General features: G+C 57.2%; 2 protein-coding genes across 10 annotated transcripts in view; one reads left to right on the forward strand and one right to left on the reverse strand.

Annotated features, from left to right (window-relative positions):
• Nucleotides 1–12,803, forward strand: part of GRIN1 (glutamate ionotropic receptor NMDA type subunit 1) — a 34,357-nt gene extending 21,554 nt beyond the window's left edge. For 2 of the 9 annotated variants that reach the window (XM_084494480.1, XM_084494482.1), the window contains 6 exons: nucleotides 116–273; nucleotides 700–861; nucleotides 1,848–1,957; nucleotides 3,007–3,152; nucleotides 4,790–5,041; nucleotides 11,589–12,803. In XM_084494480.1, coding sequence (XP_084350606.1) covers nucleotides 116–273; nucleotides 700–861; nucleotides 1,848–1,957; nucleotides 3,007–3,152; nucleotides 4,790–5,041; nucleotides 11,589–11,657 — 897 coding nt within the window. In that variant the 3' untranslated portion in view covers nucleotides 11,658–12,803. Of the gene's footprint in view, nucleotides 1–115; nucleotides 274–699; nucleotides 862–1,847; nucleotides 1,958–3,006; nucleotides 3,153–4,586; nucleotides 4,629–4,789; nucleotides 5,042–5,830; nucleotides 5,942–8,471; nucleotides 9,667–11,588 lie in introns of those variants that run through there. The other 7 variants (XM_084494481.1, XM_084494483.1, XM_084494485.1 and 4 more) reach the window with 5 other exon arrangements.
• A 688-nt stretch (nucleotides 12,804–13,491) lies between these two features.
• Nucleotides 13,492–16,185, reverse strand: LRRC26 (leucine rich repeat containing 26). Its single transcript, XM_084494531.1, has 2 exons — nucleotides 15,344–16,185; nucleotides 13,492–14,503 (listed from the first exon to the last, which is right to left on the reverse strand). The coding sequence occupies exons 1-2, from the start codon at nucleotides 15,927–15,929 to the stop codon at nucleotides 14,244–14,246; spliced, it is 846 nt and encodes a 281-aa protein (XP_084350657.1). The 5' UTR covers nucleotides 15,930–16,185; the 3' UTR covers nucleotides 13,492–14,243.
• Nucleotides 16,186–16,819: the final 634 nt, after the last annotated feature.

Here is a 16,819-nt window from a genome sequence, read left to right on the forward strand (position 1 = left end):
TATCTGAGAAACAGGTCCCTAAAGGGGATGGAAAATCAGGAAACACAGCTCTGGGGGTGAGCTGGTTTTGTTGATGTAGGACAGAAGAAATAGAAGCCCTGCCCTTGCCTTTCAGCTGCGCAACCCCTCCGATAAGTTCATTTATGCCACGGTGAAGCAGAGCTCGGTGGACATCTACTTCCGACGGCAGGTGGAGCTGAGCACCATGTACCGGCACATGGAGAAGCACAATTACGAGAGCGCTGCTGAAGCCATCCAGGCTGTGCGGGACAAGTGAGTGGGACCAGCTCCCTGCCTGGCCATGCTGGGGTGGGCCTGGGGGGGCAGGGGCCTGGGGAAGTGAGCACAAGCCCCAGGGGAGCTGCTGCTGAAGCGCGACTGGGTGGGAGCTGCACAGACCCAGCACGTGCCAGGTCTCTGGGTGGAGGGCACAAGGGCTATGTGGGACAGGTGTGTTCAATGCCCTGTCCCTGTCTTCCCTTTCTGGCCTCTGTGCCAGACTGGGTGGCTTCAAACTTCATTTCAACCCCTCATGCTCCTCAGAAATATTTCCTATCCTTTGCCAGGAGTGGGATGCTGATCCCCATGCACAGGGCTTGAGTTAGGGCCCCCTTGGGAGCCCCCTTGCTGCTCCCACAGTAGCTGCAGACAAGGTGGGCTGCCCACCCTTACCTGTGTCACACCTCTCTTGGTTTCCAGCAAGCTCCATGCCTTCATCTGGGACTCAGCGGTGCTGGAGTTCGAAGCCTCCCAGAAGTGCGACCTGGTGACGACGGGGGAGCTTTTCTTCCGCTCCGGCTTTGGGATTGGGATGCGCAAGGACAGCCCGTGGAAGCAGAATGTCTCCCTGGCCATCCTCAAGTCCGTACACGGCTCTCAGCCCCCAAACCCTGCATGTGCTAGCACGCAAGTAGCCCCACACCAGGCAGTGCCACCCCCCTCTGTGAGGACACCTCCCTGTGAGCTCAGCCAGGCCAACAGCACCGTGCTGCCTGGCTCCATCTCCCCAGGGTTATTCTCTCCACTATATTTCTGTTAGGCAGAGATGCTTCGGGTCCCCTCCCAACTCCAAACAAGGCTCTTATATCAGTGTTAGCCTGCAGTATGGAGTGCCACAAAGCATCTGGTATCACAGATAAAAAGGGATTTCTCTGTGTTGGTTTGGAAATGCCATGTTCATTGTGGAGAGTGGAATGTGGTGATGGAGGAAAGGCAGCTGGGAACCAGCTGTGGAGGGAGGGGAAGAAGCAAGATTAATTGTAGAGGGTCAGGAGCTAGCAGGGTACTGGCCAAAAACCACCCGCAGGAACCCAGGGTAACCTAGGGAGGCCCTGGACCCCACCTTTGGGGCAGCTGTGCCAAAGAGCTGGGTGGCAGCAGGATGGGTGGGATTTGGGGCTGCAGAGCCTGGAGAGGCACTAGGAGCCCTTGGGGCCCTTCTGGGAGAAGACGGAGAGGCCCAGGTCTGCAGGTGGCCCAGGACAGCAGTGAGGTGTGGGGATGTGCCAGGAACAGGAGGCAGGGATGTGCAGGAGCCCCGTGGTGGATGTGTGCCCTGTGCCCATCCCCATCCCTGCGCTGTAACACTGGGTGGGTCCAGCCCTCACAGCAGTGATCTGCCCCCTGGCACCAAAGCTGTACATGCACACACGTGTGCACACAAACACACCCTGCCAGGCATACACATACAGTGCACACACACACACAGCACCCATAGACATGCCCATAGGCTGCGGCCAAGGGCAGAGCCCAAGGACAGTGGGCTTCAGAGAACATGAAACCAGCCCCTGTGTCCCAGATGTCTGCGCCTGGTCTCCTGTGACCGTCCTGTCTCCTTGTGCTTTCAGGTCCCATGAGAACGGCTTCATGGAGGATTTGGACAAGACTTGGGTGAGGTATCAGGAGTGTGATTCCCGTAGCAATGCCCCAGCAACACTCACCTTTGAAAATATGGCAGGTTTGTTCTGCAAACCTCTTTCTTCCTCTTCGCTGGGTAGCCTGCTTTCGCTCAAGACATTCTCCTCTCCTGAGCTCTCCTCCCGGGCCAAAGCTCTGCTTCTTCTGGGTTTGTGCTTTCCTAGCGGTGGGAGGCTGCTGTGGTGGGTTCCCACCCCACCTTGTCTGAAACAGCTCCACGAAGCTTCCTCCACCTTCCCTGGGGTGGCTTCCTCATCGGCGGGGGCAGCTGCCATGCCCATCACTCCTGTCCCTCCACTCTGGCCCAGCCACGGCTGTCGGGGTGCAATTGGTGCAGAGGGAGAGAGGGAGGCAGCATCCTGGGAAGGGGCAAGCGGTGCAGGGGTGAGCAGGAACTCTGCTGCAGGAGGGAGCTGGCAAAGGGCAGCCCCGAGGAGTGTGTGCTGGACCTGAGCAGGGGAAGAGGGCAGGGGGATGATGACTGATGCAGAGTTTTTTTCTCCTTGGCCCCTCTTTGCAAAGATTAATTTCTCCCAGGTGGGTTCTCTTCCCCCAGTCAGTGTGGCAACACAGGGTTAGTGGTGTCTGAGGGGACCCCACACATGCTGGCATCAGCGAGAATGAGGTGGAGCCTTTTGCTCCATTCCCTGGGATGCAGGGCACTGTGCCACCTCCCCATCCCCAAGTACCAGCCCCAAGAGTCACAGCCAGCTGAAGACAGCATAGAGAGCTCAGCACATGGTGTGCTTCCCTATGCACCAAACAGCAGCACCAGAGCTGGGTATTTCTGCTGCAAACAGCCCTGGGAACAGGGTCTGCCCCGGTGCGTGGTGCAGCACCCAGCACCCCATGCCTGCCCTGAGCATCCCTGCAGTAGCACCGGTGCCCAGCCAAAAGGAGCTCATACAGATGCTCCAAACCTACCACCTCCCTGCCTGTCACCATGGGTGCCCCTCTGGGACTGTGGGGGGTGGCAGGGGCCGGGGGGCCGGGGTTGGCCAATGCTGCTGGTGCTGAGCGTGATGCAGAGGAAATGAAGTGTCGTGGTGCGATTCCCACTGCCCCATGTAACTTTCCTGCTTATTTCAGGTGTGTTTATGCTGGTGGCTGGAGGTATTGTTGCCGGGATATTTTTAATATTCATAGAAATAGCTTACAAAAGGCATAAGGACGCGCGGAGGAAGCAGATGCAGCTGGCGTTTGCGGCCGTTAATGTGTGGAGGAAAAACCTGCAGGTAGGACAAACCGTTTTTAGAGCAAATCTCCAACAGGTGCGTTTTCCATTCCTTCACCAAATCAGTGAATGCAGAGCTGTGGGCTAGCATGGGCCCCCCTGTCCCCCGCCCCGCACCCAGTGACTCTACCAGGCGTTACAGCACTGCTAGTGAGCTGTAGGGCCCTGCTTATCCCCAGGGCCACCCCTGGCCATTGCCACCTCCCATGGGAGGTGTCATTCCCAGCTCTGTCCTGGAGAGAGACCTGGCTTAAATGCCTTGGTTTGTCCTTGGTGGTGCTGGGGACAGGGACCTTGCTCTGCTGGGGACCATGTGCCAGAGCCACATCTTGTCACAGCTGAATCAGCAGTGCCAGCAGCAACTTTTGTAGGCTCTCTGACCTGCTCCAGCCACGCTCACCAGCAGAGGAGGGGAGGGTTCACGTGCAGCCACCAAGCATCCCTGCCCTGTGGTCCTGACCATCCCTGCCCCGTGGTCCTGACCATCCTTGCCCCATGGTCCTGAGCAGCCCTGCCCCAATCGTTCTGAGCATCCCTTCCCCGAAGCCCCCCAGCATCCCTGCCTTGGGCCCCCAAGCACCCCTGCCCTGCAGTCCTGTGAAGAATTGCTCCGGGTTTCTCGATGGTTTCCAGTGCCTGCCCCTCCTGCCCCCCTCCCGGGACTGTGGTTCTCCTGCCGCACCCCAGCCAGTTCATTAAGTGCTCTTGTCACTTGGGGATAAGGACCTCTCCCCCCAGCATCTCCCATCCCTGAAGCACCCGGGTGAGGGGAGCCCGGGGGAGTGGTGGTACCTGATGGTGACACAGCCCCAGGCACATCCCCAAGCCTCCCCCCACCCTCGCCGCGCTGCGCCCCCCCAGCTCAGGGACCGCTTGGGTGCTCTCTGCAAACCATCCGGGCTGCGTCCCACCCTTGGGGAAGCAAACCGGCACTCAGAGAGCCAGGCATCCGTCAGGGGACTCAGGGATGCTGCCACTTGCAGGGCCACTGCCCAAGGGATAGAGCCCCCCGATGGCTGGCCGAGCGCAGTGCGGGGTCCCCGCGGAGCGGTGGGGGGCGTGGGGGGTGCTTGGGGGACACCACCTTCCCGAGAGCAGCGAGGGGAACATGAGGCCGGGCTGCTACATCCTGAGAGCTCGCTGGGTTCAGTTCACTGATACGAGTTTCGGAAAAGCCATTTCTTCTTTTTTATTATTATTTATTATTATTATTATTTTTTCCTTTGCTTCCAAAAAGCAGCAGCACCGACGGGGTTAAGGCTGCTGGGACAGAGCACACTAGTCGCACTGCCATTTTTCACTTGCCAACCTTCTAGAAAATACTGCACTGGGTCCTTGGGCAGAGTCTGTGGGACTGTGAGCAAAGCATGCTGCCCTGTGGGGATAAACAGCCTCATGGTAAAGAGCCGTTTGACATTGTAAGACTTTTCCACAGGAGGAAACGTCAGAGCACTAGTATCTGGTACATTGCTAGAAGGTAGGCAAGTGGAAAGATTTATTTGTTAAAACAAACAAACAAAAATAATGTTTTTTGGGATCACAGTTTTGCCATGGCTATTTCCTGAGATGCCATGGAAGAAAAAGACATTTCATTCCATTCATCTTGCTTTCCTTTCCGTTTGTGCATGTCCGCAAAAGAGAGAACTGAGAAGGAGGAGCAAATGTATCCCCGAGCATGCTCTACGCACCAGCGGGATACATTTTGGTTACCCCCGTGCGGTAGCAGAGCCAGACCTGGTCACTCCGTCCCCCGTCGGCAAGGTCACACTCATTGGCACGAAAGCAATTGGGGAGGAATCGTTGTCAGCGCCCGCCGCCGAGCGCGGCCGGTCCCCACGGCTCGCTGCCCCCGCACCGTGGCGGCTGGTGCTCCCAGCCTGCGCCAACCAGGTCCGACTCGCTAACACCAATGGCTACATTTTTCAGTTCTGTTTCTCTTTGAGTTCATCCTGACCCTGATGACATCATAGCGCTAACGCTTTGCTTCCTCCCTTTCTTTTCCTTTTCTTTTTGTTTTGTTTTCTTTTATTTACTTTTATTTTTTCTTCCAGTTTCCTTTTTTCTTTAAAAAAAAAAAAAAAAACGGTTTTACTTTGGAAAAAACAACAACAACAACAACAACAAACAACACAACACCACAAACACCAACAACCACGTTCGGCTTTGCACAAACGCATCATTTAAATTTTGGAATACCTTTTTTATGGAATATTCATACAATGACTTCTCTTTCAATGCAGTCCTCTCTCTCTCTTGTGGCACTAGGATTCAGCCTCAGAAAAGGCCCTGAGCAATTTTTTTTTAGTGGTAGGTGCAGCATCTCACCTCTCGGTCTAGGCAGGCTGGCGGTGGAAGCAAGGGACAGGGACAGGCAGAGCACCCCCAGGTGCTCCTGAGGAAGCAAGGTCAGCGCTGCAGGCTGCCGGCAGACACCCAGGAGACGCAGGGCTGCTCCCCAGAGGGGTTCCAGCGCTCCCGACGCGAGGCCGGCCCCGTAGCCATAGCAGTGTGGAGGCCGCGCTGTGCCTGTGGGTCACAGAGGCCCTTGGAGGACTGGGAATGACATCTCCAGTAGCTTTCTCACCCAAATGAAGGACATGACACGGGGCAGTATTCAAGTAGATTTAGCGTTTCCAACAGCACACTAGAGATCTAATCGCTTATACATATTCATTTTAGGATAGAAAAAGTGGTAGAGCAGAACCTGACCCTAAAAAGAAAGCCACTTTTAGGTCCATCACCTCCACCCTGGCCTCCAGCTTCAAGAGACGTAGGTCCTCCAAGGATACGGTAAGAGGAAGAAGAACAATTCTGCCCTCTCTCTTTCTCTCTCTTTCTCTCTTCTGCCATCCCATCGACTGCCACACACCCATCCCGAAGCTGCCAGTGTACATGCATAGCTCATGTTCGTCACCAGTCAGTCAGTCAGTCAGTCAGTCATCCCGTGTTCCTGAAAGGATGCTGGGATCCTGGAGGGCAGGCAGGAGGTGCTTTGGAGTCCTGTGATGAGTTGGGAGATGCAACCGAGTTTTTGTTTTGTTTCCGTTTTCTTTTTGCCTGGATGATTTCTGATGTTCCTCTCTGTGCTTTGCTCACCGTACCGGTGCTGACCTCTTGAAACTGATGACATTTTTATTTTCTTTTTCTGTTCCTGAGTGTTCCTGTACCTGTTTGTCATTGTATGCCTAAAAACAATCACCCCAATTTAATTTGGGCACTGTCTCACCTCACCAAGAGCCATATGTGTCACATTCTCTACATGTGATTTTTGTTTGTGACTTAGCATTCGGGACATAGCCCTCGGCACAGGAGGGACAGCTCTCTCTGGTTATCGTCAGCAGCGAAGCCTCTAGAAGAGGCACCATGGCTTGAAAGAGGAGGTTGTTAAAGACCCAGCCTGCTTCAAACCTGGGTTTTCCACCTCGCAGTATCGCTGCTCACATGTAACCAGAGAACGTTTCCAAATAGCTGCCTCTAAAGCCAGCTGTTTCCCCATGTGCAAACGTGTCTGCTCGTGCTGGAGCTTCAGACACGCCAGCGTCAGGGTGGGCTGTTGGTCTGTCGGACTGAGCTGGTGTCCCTCTGCATGTTGCCGTCTGTCGTACGACACTCTGCACTGTGGCTACTCTGTTGTCTCATGTGGATGCGGGCGCTGCGCTGCCCGAACCTCTTGCAGCGGGCTCCCCGCCACAGGCGCGATGCACGGCGGGGACGGGGAGACGCGGTGGGGCGGCCAGTCCCTGGCTGCAGGAACGCGGGGGGGAGCGGCGTGCGATGTCGCAGGGGGTCTCCAGCCACAGCTCTGCGTGGAGGCGGCTGCGTTTGGCACCAGGGCAGGCTCCAACCCCAGCACCCCTGGGACGTGGCCCCGGGGACAGCTGAGCCCTCCACCGGGCCCAGCTGCCACCATCTCGCACAAAGTGCTCCCCCGGCTGTCAAGGGTTTTCCCACATTCTCCTCGCTTGTCCCTGTGCCCAATGGGGAGGACAAGCATCCCTGTCACCTCCTGCACTGCCCCCTGAACCACCTTGTCCTGGTTGTGCCCCAACATCAAGGATGCCCCCGCCCCGCTGCCCCAGGGACCAGACCCCTGAGCTTGAGGGAGGCTCGGAGGAGGGTCTGTGTGGCCAGACCCCAACCAGGGGAGAGGAGGAGAGGTGGAGTGGATGGGGTGGCGAGGAGAAAGTGGGGAGTGAGAAGAACCATGACAAGGAGGGACTGGTGGGGAGAAAAATCTGCAGGGAGAGCTGTCAAGGGAACCCTCAGCCTGGCCAGAGTAGACCCCATGTTTTTGTCTCCAAAATTTAGCAAACCAAGGGGAGCTGGCCTAGGAGAGTAGGAGCATCACAGCAAAGTGGGCACCAGAGAAGACACATGCCTACCAAAGGCACGTGAGCAGTGCCAGGAGAGGGGACCCCATGGCTATGGCCATGCCCTCTCCTGGGTGCCTGCTCGCTCCCCCAGGAGCAATGGGGCACCCCAGTACCACCTCCAACACCCTGCTCCCTCCCCAGGGATGCATCCTGGGTCTGATCCTGCTTCTTGGTGCAGCATCCATGACCTCATGCCACCCCACCACCCAGGGCTAGGAGCTGGCCAGGTCCAGGGACCATCTACACCAGAGGCTCCAGAAGATGGCATCCCACTCTGGTGGCAGCTGCAGCTGTGGGGCAGCTATGGGCAATGATGCCCCACTGTCTAGGAGTCTGTTGCAGTCTTCTGCGTGCCATGAGGTGGCATGGCTGGCCCCAGCATGTGTTCTGAAGGGGGGACAGGCTAGTTGGGCCAAGAACAGGCCAGCAGGACCAAGATCCAAGCCAACGGGGCCAAGACTGAGGCTAGCAGGTCCAAGACCTGCCTATTGCAGAAGGCCCACAGTGGAGCAAGCTTTGTGGTGATGTTGGGCAGGCCCGCTGGTTGCTCCATGGGGTGAGTGACCAACGGGAGGGTGCTGTTACCAGTTCACATCACAGCCTGCCTTTTGGTGCCCCCAGCTTCAATGCAGCAGCCCTGGCTCAGAGACCCCAATGCCCTCCTGCTGTGGAAGGCCCCATGAGTACATAGCATGCGGGGACACATTGCCTGGGGTCCTTGTAAAGGCGAGAAAGCAGTGAGGTGCTCTGTTTTGTGATGCTTGGCAGAGCCGCAGGCCCACACCAGGTCTCAGTTGGGCAAGGCTTGAGAGCCCATGGGGCTGGAAGGCCAGGCTGACCCCGGCCCCATGGGCTCTCCTGGCTAGCAAGCAAAAGATACAAACCTGGTGGCCTTGCTTCTTCCCTTTTCGTTGTCGGGAGTTTTAAAAATGGATTCTGCTCTGCAGCCCTGCAGAATGGTCCCTCAGGAGTGCCAGAGAGACAGGCTGGCACCATGGAGCCAAGACAGCCCTGGGAAGCTGCCACCCCACTCTGAACGTCCTAGCGCCCACCATCACCCGAGCTGCACAGCCTCTCCGCGGCACATCATCCCCACCGCCCCAGGAGGAGATGCATGTGTTCCCCATAGGCAGCTCCTGCAACTCGAATAGCACTCGCAGAGCTGACGTACTGCCATCCATCGCAGCCACCCACGCTACTGCAACCCCACAGAAGCCATGTGAGACGCATAAACCACACAGACACCTTCCGAGCCGGCACATTTCGTACAGACACGTAACGAGACGCACAGATCCCTTAGCCCCCACTGCAGATGTCATCAGCCCCCGCAGCCCCACTGCCAGCCCGCGGGCCCCCAGACACAGCACGACACACGTCCCACGTCACCGCCAAGCGAGGGCCCCGCCAGCATGGGGACGATGCCAGAGCTGGTCGAGAATCGAGGGGGTTCATGGAAAAGGTCACCTTTTCAGTGAAAGATCAGCCATTCCAAAACCAAGTGCTTTTTGGCTGAAAAAGAACCTAGTTTTTGGCCCCAAACGAACAAATGTAGGCCAAAGACAACAATATTTTTTTTAAAGGAAAGTTGACATTTTCTACAGCAAGATTGCATTTAGCTGGAATCCTAATACTTAATTGAACAAAAAAAAAAAAAAAAAGAAACCCAAAATTCTTCCAGAAAATCTTCCACCAGCCAGGGACTACAATATGAGCCCAGAAGCCCAGATTAGGTTGAAGTCATTTTTAAAGACATATTAAGTTCTTGTCTATATTTTCTTCCTGGTGTCATTTAAAGTTTTTGGTGCCTTCACTTCACTTCCATACCTTAACATGTTTGAGTCTCTTCTACGGTTAATATTGATTAATTTCTTGGCTTTATAATGTTTGGTTTGGGGATAATTGCACCATCCCTGTAACATCATTTACCCTAAATTACTGATATGTGCTTCTAGCATTAGTTCTACTTTAACATAATTTTGATATGACAGTTTTCTTGTTTTTTTTTTTTCTTCCTTTTTTTTTTCCTTTTTTTAATATTAAAAACTGCATGCATGAACTCTACACAAAAAAAAAAAAAAAGTAAATGCGAATGTTACCCTGTGATAACTCTGTGATTGGAGGAGATATGCTTTCAAACCCAAAGCCATGCTCTTGTATTGCAATTTTCCTGGCCAGCCCCCCCCAGATCACTTGGTGGTGTCAGTGTCTCCCAAAGCTGTGCAGAGAGGCCAGAGCACCCCCGCCCCCCTGTCAGACCTCCCCCTGCCACCCCACAGCCACGTGTACTGAGACACATGCACCCACACGCACACACGGCTTTTTTCCTGGTTGCGTCAGGCCGGTAGCACAGGGTATTTAACAAAGAACCTTTTCTTCTGCCCGTATGTGGGGTTTTTTTGTTACTTTTTTTTTCTTTTCATTTTTTCTCTGGAGCTCGTCCTTCAGCAGAGGCTGGCACCATCTCCTCTGGGTACCCGCCCAGCCTCTTCCCTCTCCAAGTCGTCTCCTCCCCATGGGGCTCCAGCCCCATCCCATGAGCTTCACTGTGGCAGCCAAGATTTTGGCAAAGAGGGGCGGCTGCACCCCTGTAGGAAGAGGCATGCTTTTAGTGGACCAGCAAAATGCAAGAAAAAGCTCCCCAGTGTGACAGAGCAATTTGTCTGAGCAAAATCACCAGGAGATGGCCAAGGTGTTGCCACTCAGCGAAGCAATGAGGAATTTCATATCGGCTCCATTTTGATAGTAGTTGGTCCCCTACATGAATGAGCAATCCCAAGAGTTGTTCCTTCAGTGGCAGTGTGTCTTCACCACGTGCACTGCAGGGATGGGACTGTGCTGGCTCCAGCCCCTGCCCCAGCAGCTCCCTGTTAAGGTGCTGGGGTCACTGTGAAGCAAAAAACCATGCAGATGAGCCCCGAGGAGCCCACGCCATGCTTCGGGGGCCACTAGACCTCCCTGCACAGGCTGTAAGGCCACACAGGGTAGCCACAGTGCTAGAGCCACCAGCAGCAGTGCAAGGGCCACAGTTGCTACCAGGAAGCAGAGGATGGGTTAAATCCTGTGAAATCCTAAAAACCAAGGAGTCTCTGGAAACCCAGCAAACCAGCAGCCCTCCTAGGTGCACGGTCAAGCCAATATAGAGGAGAGGATCCATGTAGCAGCAGGAGACCCACCGAGTCCTCCTGCCCAAGTTAGGTTCCCAAAGTGGTGGCAGATGCATTTGTGTCACCCATTTAGGGCTTGGAGCTAGGAGAGGGAGAGGAAGGACATATGGAAGAAGATAGGGAGGAAATAACTGCCCAGCTATAAGCCCCTGCCTGAGGAGGAAGGACTTTTTTTTTCCTTTTTTTTTTTTTTTCTTTTTTCTCTTTTTTTTTTTTCCTTTTTTTTTTCCTTTTTTTTTTTTTTTTTTTTCTGGATGGTTGAGGGGTTTTTCTGCTCTCCCTGCTTGCTTGCTGGTGGGACCGCTGCTGGGGAGGTCTTTCCCGGGGGTGTTGGCCGGGCCCCACTGCGAGGAGCGCAGAACCCCAGATCCAGGCCACGTCTCCAGCACAGGCTGCATTCTCACACTAGCTAGTGATGCTACAGCTAGTCACAAATCACCCGCACGGCACAGCTCCTCACCTGCATAGAAGGATAGTGAGAGCAGGGGCACTCGAGCAAGGAGGTGCAACACCCTGGCCTCAAAGCACAGCTTGAGCTGGCACCAGCCAGACCCTCCAGCCACGGGCGTGGCTGTGGGCTAGGCTGGGGGTTCACTGCTTTTCTCCTGTAGCTGTCCCCATGTAGGGACAGGATGGCTCCGCAGGCGACACGGCTGCCGTGCACTGTGCCCTGCTCCTGGGTGTCCTTCCCATAGGCCGCAGGGTGCTTGGAGAGCGTCTGCAAGGACCTCTGCACGAGCCCACACTGGGCAGGGGGCCTCAGCCAGCACCAGGTCTGGAGCCATTGCATCCACCCCAGAGACATCCCGTAGGGACACAGGGGGTGCAAGGAGGCGTGGGGGCGAGTGCCATGACTGCCTAACACTTCTCTCTCCTTGTCTGTGTATTTGTGTGTTACAGCAATACCATCCCACCGACATCACCGGCCAGCTCAACCTCTCCGACCCCTCTGTCAGCACTGTGGTGTGACCTGCTCCCCGGGGGCCATCAGCCCTTGCCCAACACAGTGGAAAGGCACAGCCAGGACTGCCTGTCAAGGGACACTGATGGGTTCTTCTGGGTGAGACGGGAGGAAAGCATCCTTCATCCATACACAGTGACTTCATTGTATATCTCCCTCCCTCCCTAGGCCTGCTGCCATACTCATGCCCCAAAATGCACGGCAGAACCAGGACAGGGTTTGGACTTCTCTGTACAGAGATAATCACTTCCAACCAGTGCTGTTGTTGATCAGTATTGCCACTGGCCAGCTACGTGCAAGGGGAAAGGACTTCAAAGGGACATGGTGCCTGCTCTCCCACAGTAGCAGGGAAAAGCTGGTGCCAGACTGCAAACCCGTGCTTCACCTCACTGGCTGCGTGTTCTCTGCAGGTGCATAGCTCCCGGAGCACCCAGAGCTGTGCTGGTGGAGCAGCCCATGTAGTTCGGCAGCCCAGGGACGTGCTTCTGCCGTGCCATGCTCCACCACCACCACAGCAGGGCTGGGAGATGTGCGCTCTGCTCCTGGCCAAGGGATGAGCCCCCCGGTCCTCCCCTCCATCAGCCCCTGCTCAAAGCCTATGGTACAACTGAACGTGGTGCTCTGGAGCTCACAGCACGCTGTCATACAAGATCCTGGCTCCCCACATCTCTGCACACCAGCCATCCCCACGGCCTGGCCACAGCCAGCACGTAGCTCCCACACTACAGCCATCCTGGCCAGGAGACATGGCAAAACAGGTCCTGGCTCAAGAGGAGGTGACCAAACAAGACTGCCTGGAGCCCTCCTCCTGTGGGCACTGTGCCCACGTGCCAGCTCCCCAGTCTCCCTCCAGGCAGGCACCACAAGTGGCTGTGGACACTCCAGGGCTGGGGAGCAGAAATCCCACCTGCAATTTGGTACCAAGCCCCAGCGTCAAGAACCACCTTCTCCTTGCTGCAGCCAAGCAGATGGGGCAGATGGGGCCAGCAGGATTTTTGGAGGGCAGCTGGGGTCTGTGAGCATCGTCCCACTGGCTGCAGTGGTTCCATCAAGTTCATCTTGCTCCAGCTGAGAAATCGAGTCCATTCGACTTTATACGTCAGTGTAACATTAATACCAAGTTTTTGCAAGAGCTCAGTAAAGTCTAGACTGGATCACGGGCTGGCTTTATTGCCTCTGTCTGTCTCTGCCTGCCGGCGGAGCTGGCTGGGAGCCCTGCGCTGAATCAGGGCCTCACCCAGCATTGCTGCAGGGCGCGCGAGCAGAAAAGGTGGAGGGATGGGGAGGGACGGAGCAGGGGGGACAGGAGCTGCAGGGAGGACTGGAACAGGATGTTGCTATTCGGGGCTGGCCAGCATGGGGCCAGACCTGGGCTGAAACCACCTAAATGCCAGCCCCTTGCAGCCTGCTTCTCACCCTCTGTCCAGAGGAAAACTGGGGTGAGGCCGCTGAGGACATGTTTCCCTGGCCACCCCTGGGTGGTGGCAGCAGCCATCTCCTCGCTGTGCCACCGGCTCCTGCAGGACCCCCCCTGCACCCACGTGCTCCGTGTGTGGACGAGCAGAGTGATGGGCACAGCAGCATCCCCAGTGCCCGTCCCCATCCCCTCCAAGGCTTTTTCTTTGTGATGCCCAGTCTGTGGCCACGATGGCTTCTTCAGCTTTGAGCCCTCGGGCAGGACAACTGTCCCCCTGGGAGGAGCAGGCAGGGGCAGCAGGGCTCAGGGGATGACGGAGGATGACAGGCAAGGCCCTGGCTCCACATGGGAAGCCCAGGCCTTCTTGAGCAGGCCCACATGCACACTGGGCTGTTCTCTGTCTTGGAAATAAAGATGAGAGCAAGTCACAACATTTGATTTATTCTCTTATTTAACCTCCACTGAGAGCTTGCCAACAGACACATTGACCACATCTCTGGCCTGTACCACAGCTCTTGCACAGGCATGAGATCATTTCTATGCCGCAGGAGCTAACGGGGAGGTTGACACTCATGGCTGTCTCATTATGGCTCTTACTGCCTCGTGGTGGGTAGGAACTTGTGCCAGAAGGGACTGTTGGGGGTTGACCTCTTCAACCCAGCTTGTACTTTCCTTTGCTGCATGGAAGCTCTGGAGTTCCCTCAAAGCACCCAGAGATCCTCAATTGCACAAACAGGCCTATGGAGAGCTTTGTGACACAACAAAAGTCCTTCTGGAGACACAGAAAAGGCACTGAGAGGCTTTGGGGCACCAGAAGGCACCCAGAGACTCATGGAGTTCACCAAAAGGCACAAGGAGGTAAACGGTGCACCCTGAAATGCACTCAAGAGCCTTGGGGAGCAAAGGGGCAGGAGAGGGTGAGCCAGAGGAAAAGGATCAGCAGCCCCCCTTGGGAAGGGGCTGTGCAGGTCTGGGGGTGACCTGAGGGAGCCTCCTGAGGCGGGGAGCAGTGCTGCAGCGGGGCCGAACTGGAGGTGGTGGGGCAGAGCTCAGGGATTCCTCAGGGCCCCAGGGAGGAGCAGGAGCACTCTGCAGGAGCAGGGCATCCGTTCACTGCTCCACAGGGAAACCTTCACAATAGCTGGGTGCAGGCCCTGCCCAGGGCTGGTGGTCCTGCTCAGTGCCCCCTGCAGAGAAGGGGTCTTCTACAGAAGCGGGGTTCCTTGCGCAGGTGCTGGTAAATGACCACGATGCAGCCCATCAGGGTGCAGAAGATGATGCTGGCCAGGAAGGAGGACAGCCCGAGGAGCAGGAAGGTGGCATAGTGCTGGGCAGACAGTGGGGTCTCCTGGCACTGCCAGAAGGACTCATTCCTGAAGGCCATGATCGGGTATGTGCTCAGCTGCTCCGGGAACACGCACTGGAGCGAACTCTCCTCTGGAAGAGAAAAGCAGTGGTGGTGGGCACAGGGGGCAGCTGGGTGCCAGGGACAGGAGGACATGGGGCAGGTCTGTATGGGACAGAGCGGGCCAGGGCAGGAGGACAGGGACTGTGGTGCCACATTGGCCGAGATAGCCCAGGGCAGGGCACAAAGGGCACAGTGAGGGTCCAGGACTCATGTATGTCCTGCGCCTTGGGGAGTGGGATGGGACAGGGAGCTGGGCGCAGTGCTGGGCAGGACATGACAGGGCAGGAGAGGAAGGGGCAGGCAAGGCAGTGGGGCTGGCTCCCTGGGGACAGGCATGGGCAGCAGTGAGCAGCCAGCCTGGAGATGCCACAGAAAGCCGCCCCAGTGCAGGCAAGAGGCACGGGAGTGGGTGGCAGCAGAGGGAGAGACCCCCGCTGGCAGAACGGCTTCTCGCCAAGGCTCACAGAGGAAGAAATGCAGGATCAGACCCATTCTCCTGATGGCACTGGGGAAGGGGCTGGAGGAACTGAGTCCTGGCCAAGTCAGGGGTGATGCCCACCCCTCAGGTGCCCATTGCCCGTCACCCCTTGCCCTCCCTGCGGCAGGACTGGTGCCTCTGCTGGGGACAGCGCTGTGTGCCGTTACCCAGTCTGCCTCTGCAGGAAATCCCTGCTGGTGACCAGAAACCAGCCACCAGCCACTGGAGGGTGGCACCAGGAACCAGACCCAGGGAAAAATCCACCCAAGTGGGGCTGGCTTCTGGGAAACCTTGCTGCACCCACATGGACCCCATCCCCACAGACCCATGGCCTGGCAGCAGTTGGGGATGACGAGCAAGGATGGAGCAGGTGGGGGCTCGGAGCACTCACCTGGCACTTTGTCCCTGTTGTGACCAAGCCAGCGCCAGAGGGGCAGGATGCTGCAGGAGCACACCCAAGGGTTCCCATGCAGGAAGAGCTCTTGGAGCTGGGGCAAGGCACTCAGCACCCCAGCCCCCAGCTCCTCCAGCCTGTTGTGGCCCAGGTTGAGCGTGGCCAGGCTGCCGAGAGGCAGGAAGCTCTCGGGGCTCAGCGTGGTCAGGTAGTTGTTGCTTAGATCCAGCTCCTGCAGCGCCCCGAGCCCCACCAGCGCCTGCCTGTGGATCATCCCCAGTTGGTTATGGGGCAGGCTGAGCCACAGCAGCACCGGCAGGGAGGGGAAGGAGCGTGCCCTGAGCACAGCGATGAAGTTGTAGCCAAGCAATAGGGTTCTGGTGTTGGTGGGCAGGCGCGGCGGCACCTCGTGCAGGGCGTGCTGGCGGCAGTCCACGTCCCCTGCCAAGCAGCGGCAGGCGGGGGGGCACGCAGGTGCGGGCAGCGGGCACAGGAGGAGCAGGAGGGCCAGCACGGTGCTGGGGCCCCTCCACACGCCCATGGCTTCCCACCCACGCAGAGAGGGCTCCCCGTCCTCCAGCATCAGGGTTCCCCCGGGGACAGGGTGCCCAGCACCCCTCGCCTTGCCCAGCTGCTCGATCCTGCCCGGCACCCTTGGGTGCGGTGAGCGGGTGGACACGCACAGCTCCCGGTAGCTCTGTGCATTCCCCACCGTGTGCTGTGCGGGGTGGAGCTGCGCTTCTCTTAGGAAATATTTTTGCAGTGATGCCTGCCCTGGCAAGGTGTGGCTGTGCCCTCGTCCCTCCCCCCTCCAGGCATCGCTCCAGCCAGGTAAGCAGCCAGCTCCGTCCAGCCCGCAGTTAGCTGCTTGTGGGCACCGCAGCCTGGGGAGGTGGAAAAAAACAAACACCTCCTGGCCTTCATCCTCCCCACGGGGCAACCTGCCATGCACAGAGGACCCAGGGCCGCGTAGCTGGCTGGGATGGGACAAAGCTTCAATCATACTGTTGGCAAGTCTAATGCTGTCCCTGCCATGCCCAGAGGTTCTTGGTGGGGAGCCCTTGGCCAGGATCTCTTTGCCCCTAGCAGGAGACCACAAGTGAGAAGGGTTGGGATGTGACCCCCACCCAAGAAGGCATGAGGAAGGTAACTGTGCCGGGCTGCTGCCACCTGAAACTTGCTCGGCCTGGCCTTGGCGTGGCAGTGCCGGCACTGGAGGGCTCAAAGTCTGCCTCCACTCTGTTTACACCTGCTCCTGTTTGAAAGCCCCGCAGCAGGAGCTGCAGAGGGGAGGTGCCAGCCCTCCCTGTCAGGGCTCCAGGGACCCCAGGGGACCAGAGGACCTCATCCCACCCTGCCCAGTGATGGAACAGGGGTGCTCTTGTGGCTCCTTTGCCTCTTGGGACTTGGGGCACCCCTGCCCCATGGCAAAGAGGCTGAGAGGCAGCAAAGCAGCGTGTGCCTGTGCCCCCA

This window comes from Aythya ferina, assembly GCF_964211825.1.
Source record: "Aythya ferina genome assembly, chromosome: 20".
Classification (NCBI taxonomy): Eukaryota; Metazoa; Chordata; class Aves; order Anseriformes; family Anatidae; genus Aythya; species Aythya ferina.

Excerpts from the sequence above, each read along its gene's own strand:
- LRRC26 (XM_084494531.1), bottom strand. The coding sequence starts at position 15,929 with ATGCTGGAGGACGGGGAGCCCTCTCTGCGTGGGTGGGAAGCCATGGGC. Across the intron at positions 14,504-15,343 it reads CAACAGGGACAAAGTGCCAG|AGGAGAGTTCGCTCCAGTGC; the intron begins GTGAGTGCTCCG and ends TTTCTCTTCCAG.